Below are 17,226 nucleotides of genomic sequence, written 5' to 3'. Positions count from 1 at the left end.
AAGCAAACACTTTAAAACACATATTTTTTAAGTATCAACAAATTTTTTCATAGTAAACCATACCTGTTATTTTTGTTCCCTCTTTGGTCTCAGAAGGCACTCCAACACCATATTCATTTTCTCCGGAGACACGGAAGTAGTAAATGCCACCTTCTTGCAAACCAGTCACTTTGTAGGACAGGCGATGACAGTTGTTTGTCACGGTGACCCACGCCTTTTTGCTAGCTTCTCGTTTTTCAATTACATAGTTCTTTACAGGTGCTCCACCATCATTTTCAGGAACATCCCAAGATAACACAGCAGATTCTTTAGTTATGTCTTTTGTTGCAATATTAGATGGTGGGCCAGGTGTATCAAGAACTTTGACCATTAAAGTCAAGGCGGTAGTGTTCAGGATGTTTTGCAACGTTAATGTATATTTTCCAGAATCATTTCTTGTTGCTTTTTCAATAGTAAGAGATGTACAATTACTTGAAGTGTCAATGCTTGCACGTGTACGGAGATCAGTGTCTGGCTTGTTCCATGTTACATTTGGGACTGGTTTGCCTCTGAAAGGAACAGTCATTGTGAACGATCCACCAGCCTTTACAATTAAAGTCTTCCGCATTTCACTGTCAATTTCAAAGGCAGGTTCTTCCTCTCTTTCTTTAGCCACCTGAGGTTCTGAGACATCACTTGGTTCACTGACACCCATTTTGTTAATGGATTTCACTCTAAAAACATACTCAGAGCCTGACGTTAATCCACTTATGGTATATTCTGTGCCTCTTAAATTCTGAATAGCTGTTGTCCAGTCAGTTTCATCAGTTTTCTTGTATTCAACAGTGTATCCTGTTACTGGAGCACCTCCATCAAACAGTGGCTTTGTCCAACCAATTGTGATATTTGACCTTGTAGAATCCATAATCTTAGGTTTAGATGGGGGCGATGGCAAGAAGATTGGATCTTCTGCCTTAATCAATGGCGTGGTTTCACTTGGGAGACTGAGGCCAGCAGCATTTTCTGCATAAACCCGGAATTCATATTCACATCCCTCACGGAGACCCGATGATTTCACTCTTAAATCATAAACTGGCTTTTTGTTTACACGAATCCATCTTAGGCTGGTTTTCTCACGCCTTTCAATTACATAGCCTGAGATCTCACTGCCTCCATCAGACTCAGGTCTTGCCCAGCACAGAGTTATTGAATCTTTGCTCACACTGGTGATCTCTAAAGATGTAGGTGGGCTTGGAACTGTAAATGGGTCTAGGGCTTTGACAGCAACACTTTCTAGAGGCTCACCAACGCCATACTTGTTAACTCCCATGACTCTGAAAATATATTCATTACCTTTCAGTAATTTTGTCACTTTACAAGATGTTGTTTTAAGCTCTCCTTCACAAAGTGTCCATGCAATTCTGCTGGTCTCACGTTTTTCCACAATATAATGATCAATATCTGCACCACCATTTTCTTGAGGGGGTCCCCATGACAAATGGCACTTTTCAGCAGTAAGGCCATTTATTTCTAATGGACCTGCAGGTGGGCCAGGTCTATCAAGTACTTTGCAATTAATTGCCAAAGATTTTGTTCCTGCAACATTCTGTAATGTTAGTACATACTGTCCTGAATCCCCTCGGATACAGTCCTTAATGGTTATTGCAGTAGTGAAATCTGTTGACACTATTTCAACTCTAGCTTTCCCTTCGAGCTCCTTGCCATCTTTTGTCCATGAAATCACTGGTATTGGCCGTCCTGCAACATCAGCATTGACTTTAAACACTTCTCCAGCTTTCACAACTACAACATCTCTGAATTTAGCATCCATCATAATTCTTGGAGCCTCTACATCATCTTTTACGGTCACAGGTCCAGTTGATTCAGATGGCTGACTGAAGAGTCCAGCAGCATTCTTTGCAATCACATGGAATTCGTAACGCTGGTCTTCTGTAAGTCCACCTACATCAAAGTATGTTTCTTGCACATTAGTAAAATTACATTTTAGCCAACGACCATCTGGTAGTTCTCGGCGTTCAATAATATATCCTGTTACTTTAGCTCCACCATCGTATTCTGGTTTAGTCCACTTCAATGAGACAGATGTTCTTGTAATATTAGTAACTTCTGGTTGACCAGGAGGATCACATGGATCTCTTGCAGCAACTGGTTCACATGCTTTGCTGCATTTGCCTATTCCAGCAATGTTTTCTGCATACACACGATATTCATACATGAGTCCTTCATCAAGACCTGTAACTTTCATTTGTGTATCAGTTATGAGGCTCTTGTTGACTTTTGTCCAAAGAATGCTGCTTCTTTCTTTATGCTCCAAATGGTATCCTAGTACTACGCTGCCTCCATCATTAACTGGTACCTGCCAAGTTACAATCATGAAAGATTTGGTTGCATGTGCCACACGAGGCGTTCCTGGAGGACCTGGAGGCTTAAATGGATACTCTGCCACAACAGAAGGAGAATTGGTATAAGTGCTCTTCCCATAGCGGTTTTCTGCACAAACACGGAACTGATATTCAGATCCAGTGACAAGCCGAGATACTTTAATTGATGTTCTTGCAACTGCTGCAGATACGACCTCCCATGTTGTTGTGGTAGTATCTCTCTTCTCCACAATGTAATTGCTAATGTGACATCCGCCATCATATGCTGGAGGTTTCCAAGACAGAGTTACACTATCAGCACTAACTTCATCAATTTTAACGTCAGTTGGTGGCCCTGGTCTGTCAAGAACAACTACAGTTAGAGAAACTGTTGTTGCTCCAGCAGTATTTGAAAGATGTAATTCATACTGTCCCAGATCTTCATTTGTAGCTTCCTTGATGGACAGTGAAGTTAAAGACTTTGATGTTTGAACATTTACCCTGGTTGTCTGTTTTAAGGGATTCCCATCTTTCTTCCAGCTAACAGTAGGAAGAGGTCGCCCTCTGAATGGAATGTCAATCTTAAGATCATCTCCAGCTTTTACCGTGAATGTGTTAAAAAGAAGCTCAACAGATGGCTGGATTTCAATATCTTTTGCAATGACTGGGACACCAAGTTCTCTTGGATCACTTTTTCCTTTTTCATTAACAGCAATCACCCTGAAGCTGTACTCTTCTCCCATACTTAAGCCTGTTACTGTTGCTTCCAGTGTTTTCACCTGGGTACATGCACTCCATTTTACACTTCCTTTAGTCTGCATTTCTACTATATAACCAGTAATTTTGCTACCACCATCACTCTCTGGCTTTTCCCATTTAATTGATGCAGAATTGCGAGTCACGTCAACAAGAACGACCTTTGAAGGTGGAGAAGGTGGTTCAGACACCTTAACTGGATCAGCAATTTCTGCTGGTAAACCAGCCCCATATTCATTTACAGCCAGAACACGGAAATAATAACTACATCCTTCTTGTAGCTGAGTAATCTTGAAGGAATTCTTAGTACAGTTGCTTGTAACTGTGGCATATGCCTTCCTTGTAGATTCTCGCTTTTCAACTACGTAGTTGGTAATTTTAGCTCCACCGTCAATAAGTGGTGCTTCCCAGGCTAAAGTTACAAAATCTTTTTTCACTTCTCTGATTGTCAGGTTTAGAGGTGCACTAGGTGTATCAAGCACTCTGACATTAACAAAAGCGGATTTTTTGCCACTGTTGTTCTCTAATGTAAGATTATATCTACCACTATCAAATCTATTGACATTGTCAATGACCAGCATTGTGTAGGAACTGGTGACTTCAATCTGAGCTCGCTCACTAATTGTTCCTTCTGCTTTCTCCCATTTAACTTCAGGTTCTGGTCTTCCTTTGATGGTGACAAACAGGCGTAAAGTACCACTAGCACGCACAGTGACTACTTTTCTGAGATCCGCATCAAGTTCAATTTCAGGAGGCTCAGTCTTGTCCTCTGCTAAGACTGCACCAGGTATAGTCGCAGGTTCTCCAACTCCTTCTGAGTTGATGGCACAGATGCGGAAGTTATACTCCTGGTTCTCCTTCAGTTTTGTCACAGTGAACTGTTTTGCTTGTAGGCCTGTTGGTGGGGTGCAGGTAGTCCATTCATCAGCAGCAGCTTCTTTTACTTCCACTACATATCCTTTAACAGGAGCGCCACCATCATAAATGGGCTTACTCCAGGCCAGGGAAACTGATGACCTGGAAGTATCTGTAACCTTTGGATTGGTAGGTGGACCTGGTGGATATAATACATCACAAGCACGATAGAAAATGGATGGCTCACTGGGTTCCCCTACCCCTGCAGCATTTTCAGCAGACACTCTAAACTCATAGAAATGCCCATCAGTTAAACCTGTTACTCTGAATCGCAAGTCTGTCAGCCTTTTCTTATTGCATTTGGTCCACCGGATACCATCCTTGTCTCGTTTTTCAAGTATGTAACCTTCAATTTCAGCTCCTCCATTGTCTTCTGGGCGACCCCATGTTACCACCATAGAATCTTTTGTGATTGCTGAAACTTCAGGTGTTGAAGGAGGACCAGGGGGCTTGTATGGATTACGAGCCACAACTGGTTCAGATTCCAAGGGCTCTCCAACTCCATATTTATTCACTGCCATTACACGGAAAATGTATTCATTGCCAGGAAGGAGTTTGGTTACTTTGTGATTTAGAGCCTGCACATCTGTTGCTACTTGTGTCCATGAAAGCCTACTTGTCTCTCTCTTCTCAATGATATAATGTGAGATACTAGAACCACCGTCATGTGAAGGTGGAGACCATGACAAGTAGCATTTTTCTGCAGTGACACCTGTAACGTTCAAAGGTCCTTCTGGAGGTCCTGGTCTGTCAAGCACTTTCACAGTGATTGGTATAGATTTGGTGCCACCAACATTTTTGAGGTTAAGAGTATAGTGACCTCCATCTACTCTTATACAGTCTTTTACAGTGAGACTTGTTTTCTCAATGGTAGATTTAATTTCCATTCTTGCAGTTGTTTCTTCAAGGTCTTTACCATCTTTTGACCATGTAATATCAGGAATAGGTTTGCCATGGATATCAGCTTCAAGAACAAAGGTTTCTCCAGCATGAACAACAATGACATCTCTGTATTTAGGATCCAATGAAGCTCCTGGTGCTTCAATTTCATCTCTGGCAGTAATAGGCCCTGTACTTTCAGATGGTTCACTCAGGCAACCTGCTGCATTTCTTGCAATTACTCGGAATTCATATCGTTGGTTTTCGACAAGACCACTTACTGTAAATTCTGTTTCCAATACATTTGTAAAGCTGGCTTTCATCCAGCGACCGTCTGGTAGTTCTTTCTTTTCTACAATATAACCAGTTATTTTGCTGCCACCATCATATTCTGGCTTTTTCCACTTCAGTGTGATATTACTTCTCGTAACAACAATGGCCTCTGGGCGGCCAGGTGGGTCACAAGGATCTCGGGCAACATACAGTTCTGATACTTTGCTGACTTTGCCAATGCCAACAATGTTTTCAGCAGAAACTCTGAACTCATATTCAAGACCTTCTTCAAGGCCGTCTGTTTTATATTTGGTGTCCACAATAAGTGACTTGTTCTGCTTTGTCCAAAGAATGCTGTTCTTATCTTTACGTTCAAGATGGTAGCCAAGAATTTTGCTTCCTCCGTCATTGACTGGTTCATGCCATTGTACAATCATGTGGTCCTTGGAGGATGCTGTAACAAATGGGGTTCCAGGTGGTCCAGGCACCTTGTAGGGGTATTGCACAACAACTGATTTAGAAGCCAAAGGAGAGCTCTTCCCATATCTATTTTCAGCAGAAATCCTGAACTGGTATTCAGTACCTGTTTTAAGCTTTGTTGCTTTGATGGTTGTTCTTGCAACAGTTGCTGACACAATGTTCCATGTGGTAGTGCTTGTGTCACGCTTTTCTACTATATAGTTGCTTATCTGGCAGCCACCAGTATAATCAGGTGGTTCCCATGATAAAACAACAAAGTCTGCACTAATTTCATCAAAGCGGACAGGTCCTCGTGGTGGGCCAGGCTTTTCTAGTACAATTATGCTCAGGTGCTCTGTTGCTGTACCTGCTGCATTTGTTGCTGTTACTGTATATTTACCAAAGTCTTCCCTGTTGCTTTCTTTAATATGTAAAATAGTTGATGTCGTCGTATTCTCAATATTTAATCTGGTTGTCTGTTTCAGTGGCTGCTCATCTTTTGTCCAAGTAATAGTAGGTTTGGGTCTACCTATAAATGGTACTTCTACCTTCAGATCTTCTCCAGCTTGTACACTGTATGTATTAAACATCAGTTTGAAACTTGGCTCAATAGTCAGGTCTTTAGCTATCACAGGAATTCCAAGTGCTCTGGGATCACTTTTGCCTTTTTCATTGTAGGCAATCACACGGAATTGATATTCCTGTCCTGGACTCAAACCAGACACCTCTGCATTACATGTTTTGGTCTCACTCACAACACTCCATTTTTCTGTTCCTTTAGGCAACATTTCAACAAGATATCCCAAAATTCTGCTACCTCCATCATGTTCAGGTTTTTCCCACGTAAGTGATGCACTTCTCTGAGTGACATCAGTGAGTGTTACTTTCCCAGGAGGCAGAGGTGGCTCTGAGGCTTTGATAGCATCCCTGGTTTCAACTGGAACACCAATTCCATATTCATTTTCAGCCATAACTCTGAAGTAATAAATTGCTCCTTCTGTAAGATTTTCAACTTTAAAACTTGTCTTGGCACATTTAGCACTTACATTTGCAAATGCCTTCCTGGTTGACTCACGCTTGTCTATTACATAGTTCTTTACCTTTGCACCACCATCAATAATCGGTGGCTCCCAAGATAATACAGCAGAATCCTTCTTTATATCCTTTACCACTAAATTTTGTGGGGGTCCCGGCGTGTCCAAGACTTTCACTGTAACAAATGCAGATTTAGAACCACTGCTGTTCTCCAGCTTGAGAATATACTTTCCAGCATCATTTCTATCACAGTTGTCAATTGAAAGTTGTGTGTAGTTTATGCCTTTATCAATCTGAACTTTTTCTGAGAATTCACCTTCTTCTCGGGACCATGTGATGTCAGGTGTTGGTCGTCCCCTGAATGGTATGTGAATCCTAGCAGACCCACCAGCTCTAACCACTATCCCTTTCCTTAGCTCTGAATCAATATCAAGCTCTGGAGCTTCAAGTTTGTCTTCTGGTTTAATAGTACCAGGAACTGATGCAGGCTCTCCCACACCGATTTTGTTGAGAGCACACACTCGTAGTTTGTATTCTTGATGTTCAGTAAGCTTTTTGATCTCAAATCGAGTGGCACGTATGCCCATCTGTGGAGTAACAAGTGACCATTCATCTTCATCTGCTTTACAGATTTCTACAAGGTATCCCTGGATTTCACAACCACCATCATAAATAGGTTTACTCCAACCGAGTGTAACTGAACTTTTGGTGGTATCCACAACATGGGCGTTTGTAGGTGGGCCAGGCTTGAACATTGGGTCACAAGCTTTGAAGTAGGGAGAAACTTGGCTTGGCTCACCAACTCCAGCAGCATTTTCAGCAGAAACTCTGAATTCATATTCATGATCCTCTGTTAAACCCGTAACTCTTAATCGCAAATCTGTAATGCGGCGTTTATTGCATTTTATCCATCTGATGCCTGCTCGGTCTCGCTTTTCTACAATGTAACCTACGATTTCACTACCTCCATCACTATCTGGCCGGGTCCAGCACACAGTCATAGAATCCTTTGTGATGTTGGTAATTTCCAAGGCCTTTGGTGGTCCAGGAACCACAAATGGATTTTTCATCATTACTGGCACAGATTCTAATGGCTCACCAACCCCATATTTGTTAACTGCCATGATACGGAAGACATATTCATTTCCTTCCAAGAGTTTTGTTACTTTCAGCATTGTAGGTAAAACTTCTGAAGCAACCACAGTCCATGCCAGGCGACTAGTTTCTCTCTTCTCTACAATGTAATGAGAAATATCACTGCCACCATCATGAAGAGGAGGACCCCATGCCAGTGCACATTTTTCAGCTGTAACTCCTGTCACTTGGACTGGGCCCTCTGGAGGTCCTGGCCTGTCCAAAACTTTTACGTTTACTGTTACTGTCTTTGTTCCTGCAACATTAGAGGCTTCTAGAATGTACTGTCCACCATCAACTCTAATAGCATCTTTTACAATTATTAATGCGCTGAAATCGGTGTTCTTTATTTCATATCTAGCAGTGTCCTCAAGCTCTTTATCGCCTTTGTACCACTTAATGGTTGGTAGTGGCTTTCCATGAACATCAGCCTCAAGTCTGAATGTCTCACCAGCATTTACAACAATAGTTTCTTTGTACTTCGGATCCATTGAAATTCGTGGAAGTTCAACTTCATCCCTTGCTGTTATTGGTCCTGTACTGTCAGAAGGTTTGCTTATTGCACCTGCAGCATTCTTTGCAATTACTCTAAATTCATATCTTTGGTCTTCAGTAAGTCCTGTAACAGTGAACTGAGTTTCAATGATATTTGTGAAGCTCGCTTTCATCCAGCGACCATCTGGTAAGTCACGTTTCTCTACAATATAACCAGTAACCTTGCTTCCACCATCATATTCTGGTTTGGTCCACTGTAGAGTAATAGAGCTTCTTTTTATTATTATAGCTTCTGGGCGACCTGGAGGATCGCATGGATCTCGAGCTACATAGCACTCAGAAACTTTACTTGTTCTGCCTACACCAACGATGTTTTCTGCAGAAACTCGAAACTCATACTCAATTCCTTCTTCAAGGTTATTTGTCTTAAAACTTGTGTCCTGAATGATAGTCTTGTTTACTTTAGTCCATAGGATGCTGTTTTTCTCCTTTCTCTCAAGATGGTAACCCAACACTTTACTGCCACCATCATTTACTGGTTCGTGCCATTGTACAACCATGGAGTCTTTTGTAACTGTTGTCACAAATGGTGTCCCAGGAGGTCCTGGTTCCTTGTAGGGATACTGTGCTACGACCGGTGCAGATTCCAATGCAAAACTCTGCCCATACCTGTTCTCAGCAAATATTCTGAACTGGTATTCTGAACCAGTTTTCAGTTTAGTCACCTTCAGTGTAGTTCTTGCAACAGTAGCTGAAACTGTGTCCCATACAGTGGTCGTTGTATCTCTCTTGTGCACAATATAGTTGGTGATTTGGCAGCCGCCTGTGTACACTGGGGGATTCCATGACAGGGTAATACTTTCTGCACTTATTTCATCAAACTTCACAGGTCCAACTGGAGGGTCAGGTTTGTCTAGAGTAATAATTTGAACAGAGGCAGACTTTTGCCCAACAACATTAGCCACAGTGATTTCATAAGTGCCACTGTCTTCTTTGCTAGTTTCTTTAAGGGTCAATACAGTGAGGTCAGTTGAATCACTAACATTGACTCTTGTTGTCTGCTTCAATGGCTGGCCATCTTTAACCCAGGTAACAGTTGGCTTAGGTCGACCTGCAATTGGTATTTCTACTTTTAGGTCCTGTCCCACCTGAACACTGTAACTGTGGAAAGCAGGTCTTACATCAGGTTCAATCACCAGGTCTTTGGCAACTATTGGAACTGCAAGTGCTCGAGGATCACTCTTACCCTTTTCATTTACAGCCATTACTCTGAAAAGATATTCTTCCCCTTGAGTTAGATTAGTAACAACTGCTTCAAGTGTTTTAACACGAGCACACTCTGACCACTTCTCACTACCCTTTGCTTGCATTTCAACAATATATTGTATGATTTTGCTACCACCATCATGTTCAGGTTTTGCCCAGCTTAGTGAGACACTGTTTCTTGTGACATCCTCCACTGTTATTTTCCCAGGAGGCTGTGGAACTTCAGCAACTTTAATTGGGTCACTGGTTTCTGCAGGGAGGCCAATTCCATATTCATTCTCAGCAGAGATTCTGAAGAAGTAATAGCAGCCCTCCTGAAGTTGATCTACTTTCCACGAAGTCTTGTGGCAGTTTGTTACAACAGCTGCATATGCCTTTCTTGTTGCTTCACGCTTTTCAATAATGAAATTCTTTATTTTTGCTCCACCATCCAAGAGAGGAGGCTCCCATGAAAGTGAAACAGAGTCTTTAGTGATCTCTCTGATTTTTAAATTAACAGGTGCACTTGGGGTATCCAGTACTCTTACACTGACAAATGCAGACTTTGTTCCACTGCTGTTTTCCAAGGTCAGAGTATATTTTCCGCTATCAAATCTGTTAACATTATCTAGGACAAGGGAAGTAAAGCTACTAGTGGTATCAATAATCGCTGCTTCTCTGATATCACCTTCCACTTTACCCCATTTTACTTCAGGTGTTGGACGACCTCTGATGGGAACAAACAGTCTTAAGGAACCTCCTGCTCTCACATTTACAATCTTCCTTAATTCCATGTCAAGGTCAAGGTCTGGTGCCTCCATCTTCTCTTCTACAATAACAGAACCAGGAACATCTGCATGCTCTCCAACTCCTGCTTTATTAACTGCACATATGCGGAATTTGTATTCATGTTTTTCCACTAATTTTTCTACTTCCATGTGAGTATTCTTAATTCCAGTTGGAGGGGTACAAATTGACCATTCACCATCACTTACATCACATTTTTCCACAATGTATCCCTGAATTTCAGAGCCACCATCATATATAGGTTTACCCCATGAAAGAAAAACTGAAGATCTTGTGACATCCGTAACTTTAGGATTATTGGGTGGACCTGGCTTGTAGATAGGATCACATGCTTTGTAGTAAGTAGAAGGTGGACTTGGTTCACTTAGACCAGCAGCATTTTCAGCTGAAACTCTGTACTCATAATCATGATTTTCTATAAGACCAGTCACTCTGTATCGCAGTTCACTTATCAGGCGTTTGTTACATCTTGTCCAGCGAATGCCTTCCTTATCTCGTTTTTCAAGGACGTAGCCAAGGATTTCACTGCCACCATCTGAGGCTGGTCTTTCCCATACAACTATCATAGAATCCTTGGTAACTGCTGTGACTTCTGGAGCCTTTGGAGGAAGTGGCACAACAAATGGGTTCTTTGCGACTATTGGGTCAGACTCAAGAGGTTCACCAACACCATATTTATTTACTGCCATGATGCGGAAAACATACTCATTTCCTTCTAGAAGTTTTGTAACTTTGCAGTTCAGGGTTTGCACATTTGAGTCAACAATAGTCCACACCAAGCGACTGGTTTCTCTTTTTTCTACAACGTAGTGTGAAATATCACTACCACCATCTTGTAGTGGAGGTTTCCATGACAGTGTGCATTTTTCAGCTGTAACACCTGTAAACTCAACAGGTCCTTCTGGAGGTCCAGGTCTATCAAGAACTTTGACATTAACAGGAACCTTCTTTTCACCTGCAACATTCTTTGCCAGTAGTACATACTGCCCACTGTCAACTCTTGTGGCTTCCTTCACACTGAGGCTTGTTGCAAAATCAGTAGTTTTTATTTCCATATGAGCAGTGCTTGTCAGCTCACGATCACCTTTTAACCACTGAATGGAAGGTATTGGTTTGCCATGAACATCAGCATCAAGCTTGAATGACTCACCAGCATGCACTACAATAGTGTCTCTGAATTTTGGATCCATACTTATCTGAGGTGGTTCTACCTCATCTCTTGCTGTAATTGCCCCTGAGCTCTCAGATGGTTCACTGAAAACACCTGCAGCATTTCGTGCTATAACACGAAACTCGTATCTCTGGTTTTCGACTAGACCAGTTACCTCAAACTGAGTATCAATGACATTTGTAAAGCTTGCTTTCATCCAACGGCCATCAGGTAATTCCTTCTTCTCAACAACATAACCTGTGATTTTACTTCCACCATCATATATAGGTTTCTTCCACTGGAGTGTTACTGAGCTTCTTGTGACAATTACAGGTTCTGGACGACCTGGAGGGTCACATGGGTCACGTGCAGTATAGCATTCAGATGCTCTACTTGCCTTTCCAATTCCCACTATGTTTTCTGCAGAGACTCTGAATTCATATTCAAGACCTTCCTCAAGGCCAGTTGTCTTAAATTTGGTATCTGGAAGAGGTGTTTTGTTCAGTTTAGCCCACAGAATGCTGTTTCTTTCTTTGCGCTCCAAGTGATAACCAATGATCCTGCTACCGCCATCGTTGACTGGTTCGTGCCATTGTACCACCATGCTGTCTTTTGTGGTATTTGTTACAAAAGGAGTTCCAGGTGGACCGGGAACTTTAAATGGGTATTGGGCTACTATTGACTCTGAGGTGAGATATGTACTCTTCCCATATCTGTTCTCAGCTGCAATTCTGAACTGATATTCACAGCCAGTCTTTAAACGACATGCTTTTATAGTTGTTCTAGCAACAGTAGCTGACACAATATGCCAAGTCGTGGTGGAAGTGTCTCTTCTTTCTACAATGTAATTATTGATAGAGCTACCACCATCATACTTGGGTGGTTCCCAGGAAATGGTAATACTATCTGCTGTGACTTCATCTACTTTTACTGGTCCAGTTGGAGGTCCTGGTTTGTCAAGGACAACGATATTGAGTGTCTCAGTTGCTTCACCAGCAGAGTTTGTAAGTTTAACTAAATATGATCCCACATCTTCTCTGCATGCTTCTTTTATTGTTAACACTGTGTTGTTTTCTGAGCTTTCTGCATTTACTCTTGTAGTCTGCTTCAGTGCCACATTGTCTTTATGCCAAGACACTGCCGGTTTGGGTCGACCAACAAAAGGAACATCAACCTTTAAGTCCTCTCCTGCTAGAACACTGAAAGTGGTAAACAGCAGTTTGAAAGCTGGGGGGATCACAAGATCTTTTGCAACCACTGGTATACCCAGCTGGCGAGGATCACTGATACCTTTCTCATTCTGAGCTGAAACACGGAAGGTGTATTCTTCACCTTGGATCAGTCCTGTGATGGTTGCTTCAGTAACTTTTACGGTAGCACAGGTTGACCACTTTTCACTGCCTTTGCTTTGCATTTCTACAATATAGCCCAGAATTCTGCTACCACCATCATGTTCGGGTTTTTCCCAAGATAAGGTTACACTATTTCTTGTCACATCCAACAAAGTTATTTTCCCTGGTGGAAGTGGTCTTTCTGACACTTTTATGGATTCTGAAGTTTCAACTGGAAGGCCTATTCCATACTCATTTTCAGCAAGGACTCTGAAGTAGTAGTTGCAGCCTTCTTGCAGTGAATCAACTTTCCAGCTGGTCTTGTGGCAATTGGCATTAACAGTTGAATAAGCTTTTCTTGTTGATTCACGCTTTTCAACGATATAATTTTTTATTTTAGAGCCACCATCTATGAGAGGAGGCTCCCATGTGAGTGTAACTGAAGATTTTGTAACTTCCTTTATTTTCAAATCTTGAGGTGCCCCTGGAGTATCAAGAACTCTGACATTCACAAAAGCTGTTTTACTACCTGAGCTGTTTTCAATTGTCAGTATGTATTTTCCACTATCAAATCTATTTACATTTTCAACAATAAGTAAAGTATAGGAGCTTGTTGATTCAATGCTTGCCCTATCCAAAGATTCCCCATGTTCTCTTGTCCATTTAACTTCAGGTGCTGGTCTTCCTTTAATTGGGACAAAGAGTCTCAGAGTACAGCAAGCTCTAATAGTTACAACTTTACGTAGCTCTGCATCAAGTTCAATCTCTGGAGGTAGCATTCTTTCTTCAGCTTTTGGAGTGCCAGGAACAAGAGCAGGTTCCCCAAGACCCTCAGAGTTCATAGCATATATCCGTATTTTATACTCTTGGTTTTCTTTCAAGTCAGTGATGGTAAAAGAAGTGGCCTTTAGACCCACTGGTGGAGTTACAATCTTCCACTCATCTTCTTCAGGTAGAGCAATCTCAACCATGTAACCTGTGATCTCCGAACCACCATCATATATTGGTTTGTTCCATGCTATTGTAATAGAAGACTTGCTGCTATCCAAAACACGAGGATTACCTGGGGGACCAGGCTTAAACACAGTATCACAGGCTTTATAGAATGGACTGGTTGGGCTTGGCTCACTGACACCAGCAGCGTTTTCTGCCATGACTCTGTATTCATATTCATGGCCTTCTGTCAGTCCAGACACTTTAAAACGTAAGTCAGTAACAACCCTTTTGTTACATTTCACCCACCGTAGACCAGTCTTGTCTCGACGTTCCACAATATAGTTAGTTATTGGGCTCCCACCATCAGAATCAGGATGGCCCCAACAGACAACCATAGAATCCTTTGTAATTGCTGTAACTTCAGGTGTTTTAGGTGGATCAGGTGGAACGTATGGATTTACTGCAAGAATGGGCTCTGATTCCAGAGGCTCACCAACTCCGTATTTGTTAACAGCCATAACTCGGAACACGTACTCATTGCCCTTCAACAGTTTAGTAACCTTCAGTTTAGTCACTGGAACTTCTGCGCCTACAGATGTCCACGCCAATCTACTTGTTTCACGTTTTTCAACCACATAATGGTCAATCTTTGCTCCTCCATCATCCAGCGGGGGTAGCCATGACAGCACACATTTTTCTGCAGTGACTTCAGACACAGTCAAAGGCCCTTCTGGGGGACCAGGTCTATCAAGAACTTTAACATTGAAGATATGCTTGGCAAAGCCACCAGGGTTTGTTGCAGTAAGAGTGTAAGCACCACCATCTCTTCTTGAGGAATCTTTGTTGGTGAGAGTGGTAGAGAAATCTGCTATTTTTATTTCTAATTTTGCTGTGTCCTCAAGTTCTTTTTCTCCCTTTGTCCATGTCATAGTTGGTGGAGGGCGACCTGAAACATCAGCCTCAAGTCTAAAAACTTCACCTGCTTTCAGCACTATGGTGTCCTTGTATTTAGCATCCACCTTTATCCTTGGTGCTTCAATGTCATCTCTACAAGTGATTGCATCTGATGGCTCTGAGGGCTGACTAACAGCTCCACCAGCATTCCTAGCAATGACACGGAATTCATAGGCAGCATCTTCTGTTAAACCACTTACAGTGAATTCAGTCTCCAGTATATTGCTGAAATTAGCCTTCAGCCAACGGCCATTAGGAAGGTCTCTTTTTTCAACAGTGTAGCCAGTTATCTTAAAACCTCCATTATATTCTGGTTTAGTCCACTTCAGTGTAACTGCATGTCTTGTAATGTTCAGAGGTATCGGCTTACCAGGTGGATCTATTGGGTCCAGGGCAAACACAGGCTCAGATGGCTTGCTTGGCTTACTCTTCCCAGCCAGGTTTACTGCTATAACACGGAATTCATATGCAATGCCATCGGTAAGTCCGGATGATTTGAAGATATTTCCTGGCACCAACATTTTACTTACAGTCTGCCAAACAATGCTGTTTCGCTCTTTTCTTTCAATGTGATATCCCAGTATTGGGCTTCCACCATCACTGACTGGCTCATTCCAGCTAATGGTCATGGTTTCTTTGGTGACTGCAATCACCTGAGGAGTGCCAGGAGGCCCAGGTACCTTAAATGGGTAGTTGGCAACTACAGACTCTGAAGTAATGGCTGGACCAACTCCATATCTGTTTTGAGCTTTAACGCGGAACTGATACTCAACTCCAGTAGTGAGACGAATGGCTTTAAATGTAGTGCGTATCACTGTAGTTGCCAATTCAGTCCATGTGGTACTGTCGGTCTGACGCATTTCTACAACGTAGTTACTTATTGGTACACCACCATCATTCAAAGGAGGCTCCCATGAGAATGTTAGGAAATCACATGAAATTTCTTCAAATTTGATTGGTCCAGTAGGTGGTCCAGGTATGTCATGAACCTGAACTGTGATTACTTCACTAACTTCTCCAACAATATTTTTAGCTGACAGTGGATATTGACCACTATCACTTCGAATACATTCATTGATGGTCAGTATGGTTGCAGTTGCTGTATTTTCATAATTTACCCTTTGTGTTTGCTTAAGTATTTGGTCTTCTTTCTTCCAAGTCACAGTAGGCCTTGGACGACCAAGTACAGGGATTTCAATCTTGATATTGTCCCCAGCTTTGGCAATGACTGTTTTCTGGTAAAGAGCACGGAGGTCAAACTCTGGTAGCATTGTTTGCTCCTTGATAATAACTGGTCTGCTTTCCCTTGGGGCACTTCTTCCAGCACTGTTAACTGCCATAACCTGGAAAGTATACTCTTCATTTTCAGTTAGATTCTTTACTACACAATCCAGCGTTTTTACAGTGGTGATGTGTGCCCACTGGTTGGTTCCTTTTCTCTGTGCTTCAATTACATACCCAGTGATCTTGCTGCCACCATCGTGTTCTGGTTTTGGCCAAGCTAGGCTAACTGAATTCCGTGTTACATCCATAATATTAAGGCTCTCAGGTGGGGATGGGGCCTCAGAAGCTTTTACTGGTTCTGTAGTTTCAGCTGGCTCACCAATACCATACTCATTTTCAGCTAGTACTCTGAAATAGTATTCACACCCCTCAGCCAAATTAGGAACCTTGAAGGAACACTTCTGGCAGTTGGTTGTGACTGTTGAATATGCCTTCCGAGTTGATTCGCGTTTCTCAACGATGTAGTTGGTTATACGTGAACCTCCATCTACCAGAGGCATATCCCATTGGAGGGTGATGCTGTCTTTAGTTATTTCTCTAGGCTTAAGGTTTATTGGTGGACCTGGTGTATCCAAGACTTTTACATTTACAAAGCCAGTCTTCTTACCAGCAGCATTTTCAAGAGTCATTACATATTTTCCTGCATCATATCTGGTGCACTCTGTGACAATCAAGAGTGTAAAAGAGTCGGTATTTTCAATACTGGCACGTCCTTTGAGTGAAACATCATCTTTTGTCCATGTAACTTCTGGTGTTGGACGTCCTTTAATTGGTACAAAAATCCGAATAGTGCATCCAGCTCTAACAACAAGTGTTCTTCTTAGCTCAGCATCCAGTTCAAAGTCAGGAATCTCTTCTCGGTCAACGATTTCCACACTTGGAATTATTGCTGCTTCACCGACACCTGCAGCATTCATCGCAGAGATTCTGAAATTATACTTGGCCCCGGTCTGCAGAGGAGCTACAACAAACTGAGTGATTCTTAAAGCAGTCCCTATTGTGTCTTTCACCCATTCATCTTCTCCTTCTTTTTGATGCTCTACTATATAGCCAGTGATTTCAAGACCACCATCATAGTGAGGCTTGTTCCAGGCTAAAGATGCACTTGTCTTTGTGGTATCAGTCACTCTTGGATTTGCAGGTGGACCTGGTGGGTCTGAAAAGCAAATAAAAGATAAAACATTACATTACAGCAGAAGTCATTTATATGCTC

General features: G+C 42.1%; 1 protein-coding gene across 1 annotated transcript in view; it reads right to left on the bottom strand.

Moving 5' to 3' along the window:
* The window catches only part of TTN (titin), a 235,050-nt gene that overhangs the window by 27,600 nt on the left and 190,224 nt on the right, over positions 1 to 17,226 (bottom strand). The window contains 1 exon segment of the mRNA XM_064718447.1: positions 64 to 17,169. Coding sequence (XP_064574517.1) covers positions 64 to 17,169 — 17,106 coding nt within the window.

Source organism: Zonotrichia leucophrys, chromosome 7 (genome assembly GCF_028769735.1).
Source record: "Zonotrichia leucophrys gambelii isolate GWCS_2022_RI chromosome 7, RI_Zleu_2.0, whole genome shotgun sequence".
Taxonomy (NCBI): domain Eukaryota; kingdom Metazoa; phylum Chordata; class Aves; order Passeriformes; family Passerellidae; genus Zonotrichia; species Zonotrichia leucophrys.
This window is presented reverse-complemented; position numbering and strand designations above follow the sequence as displayed.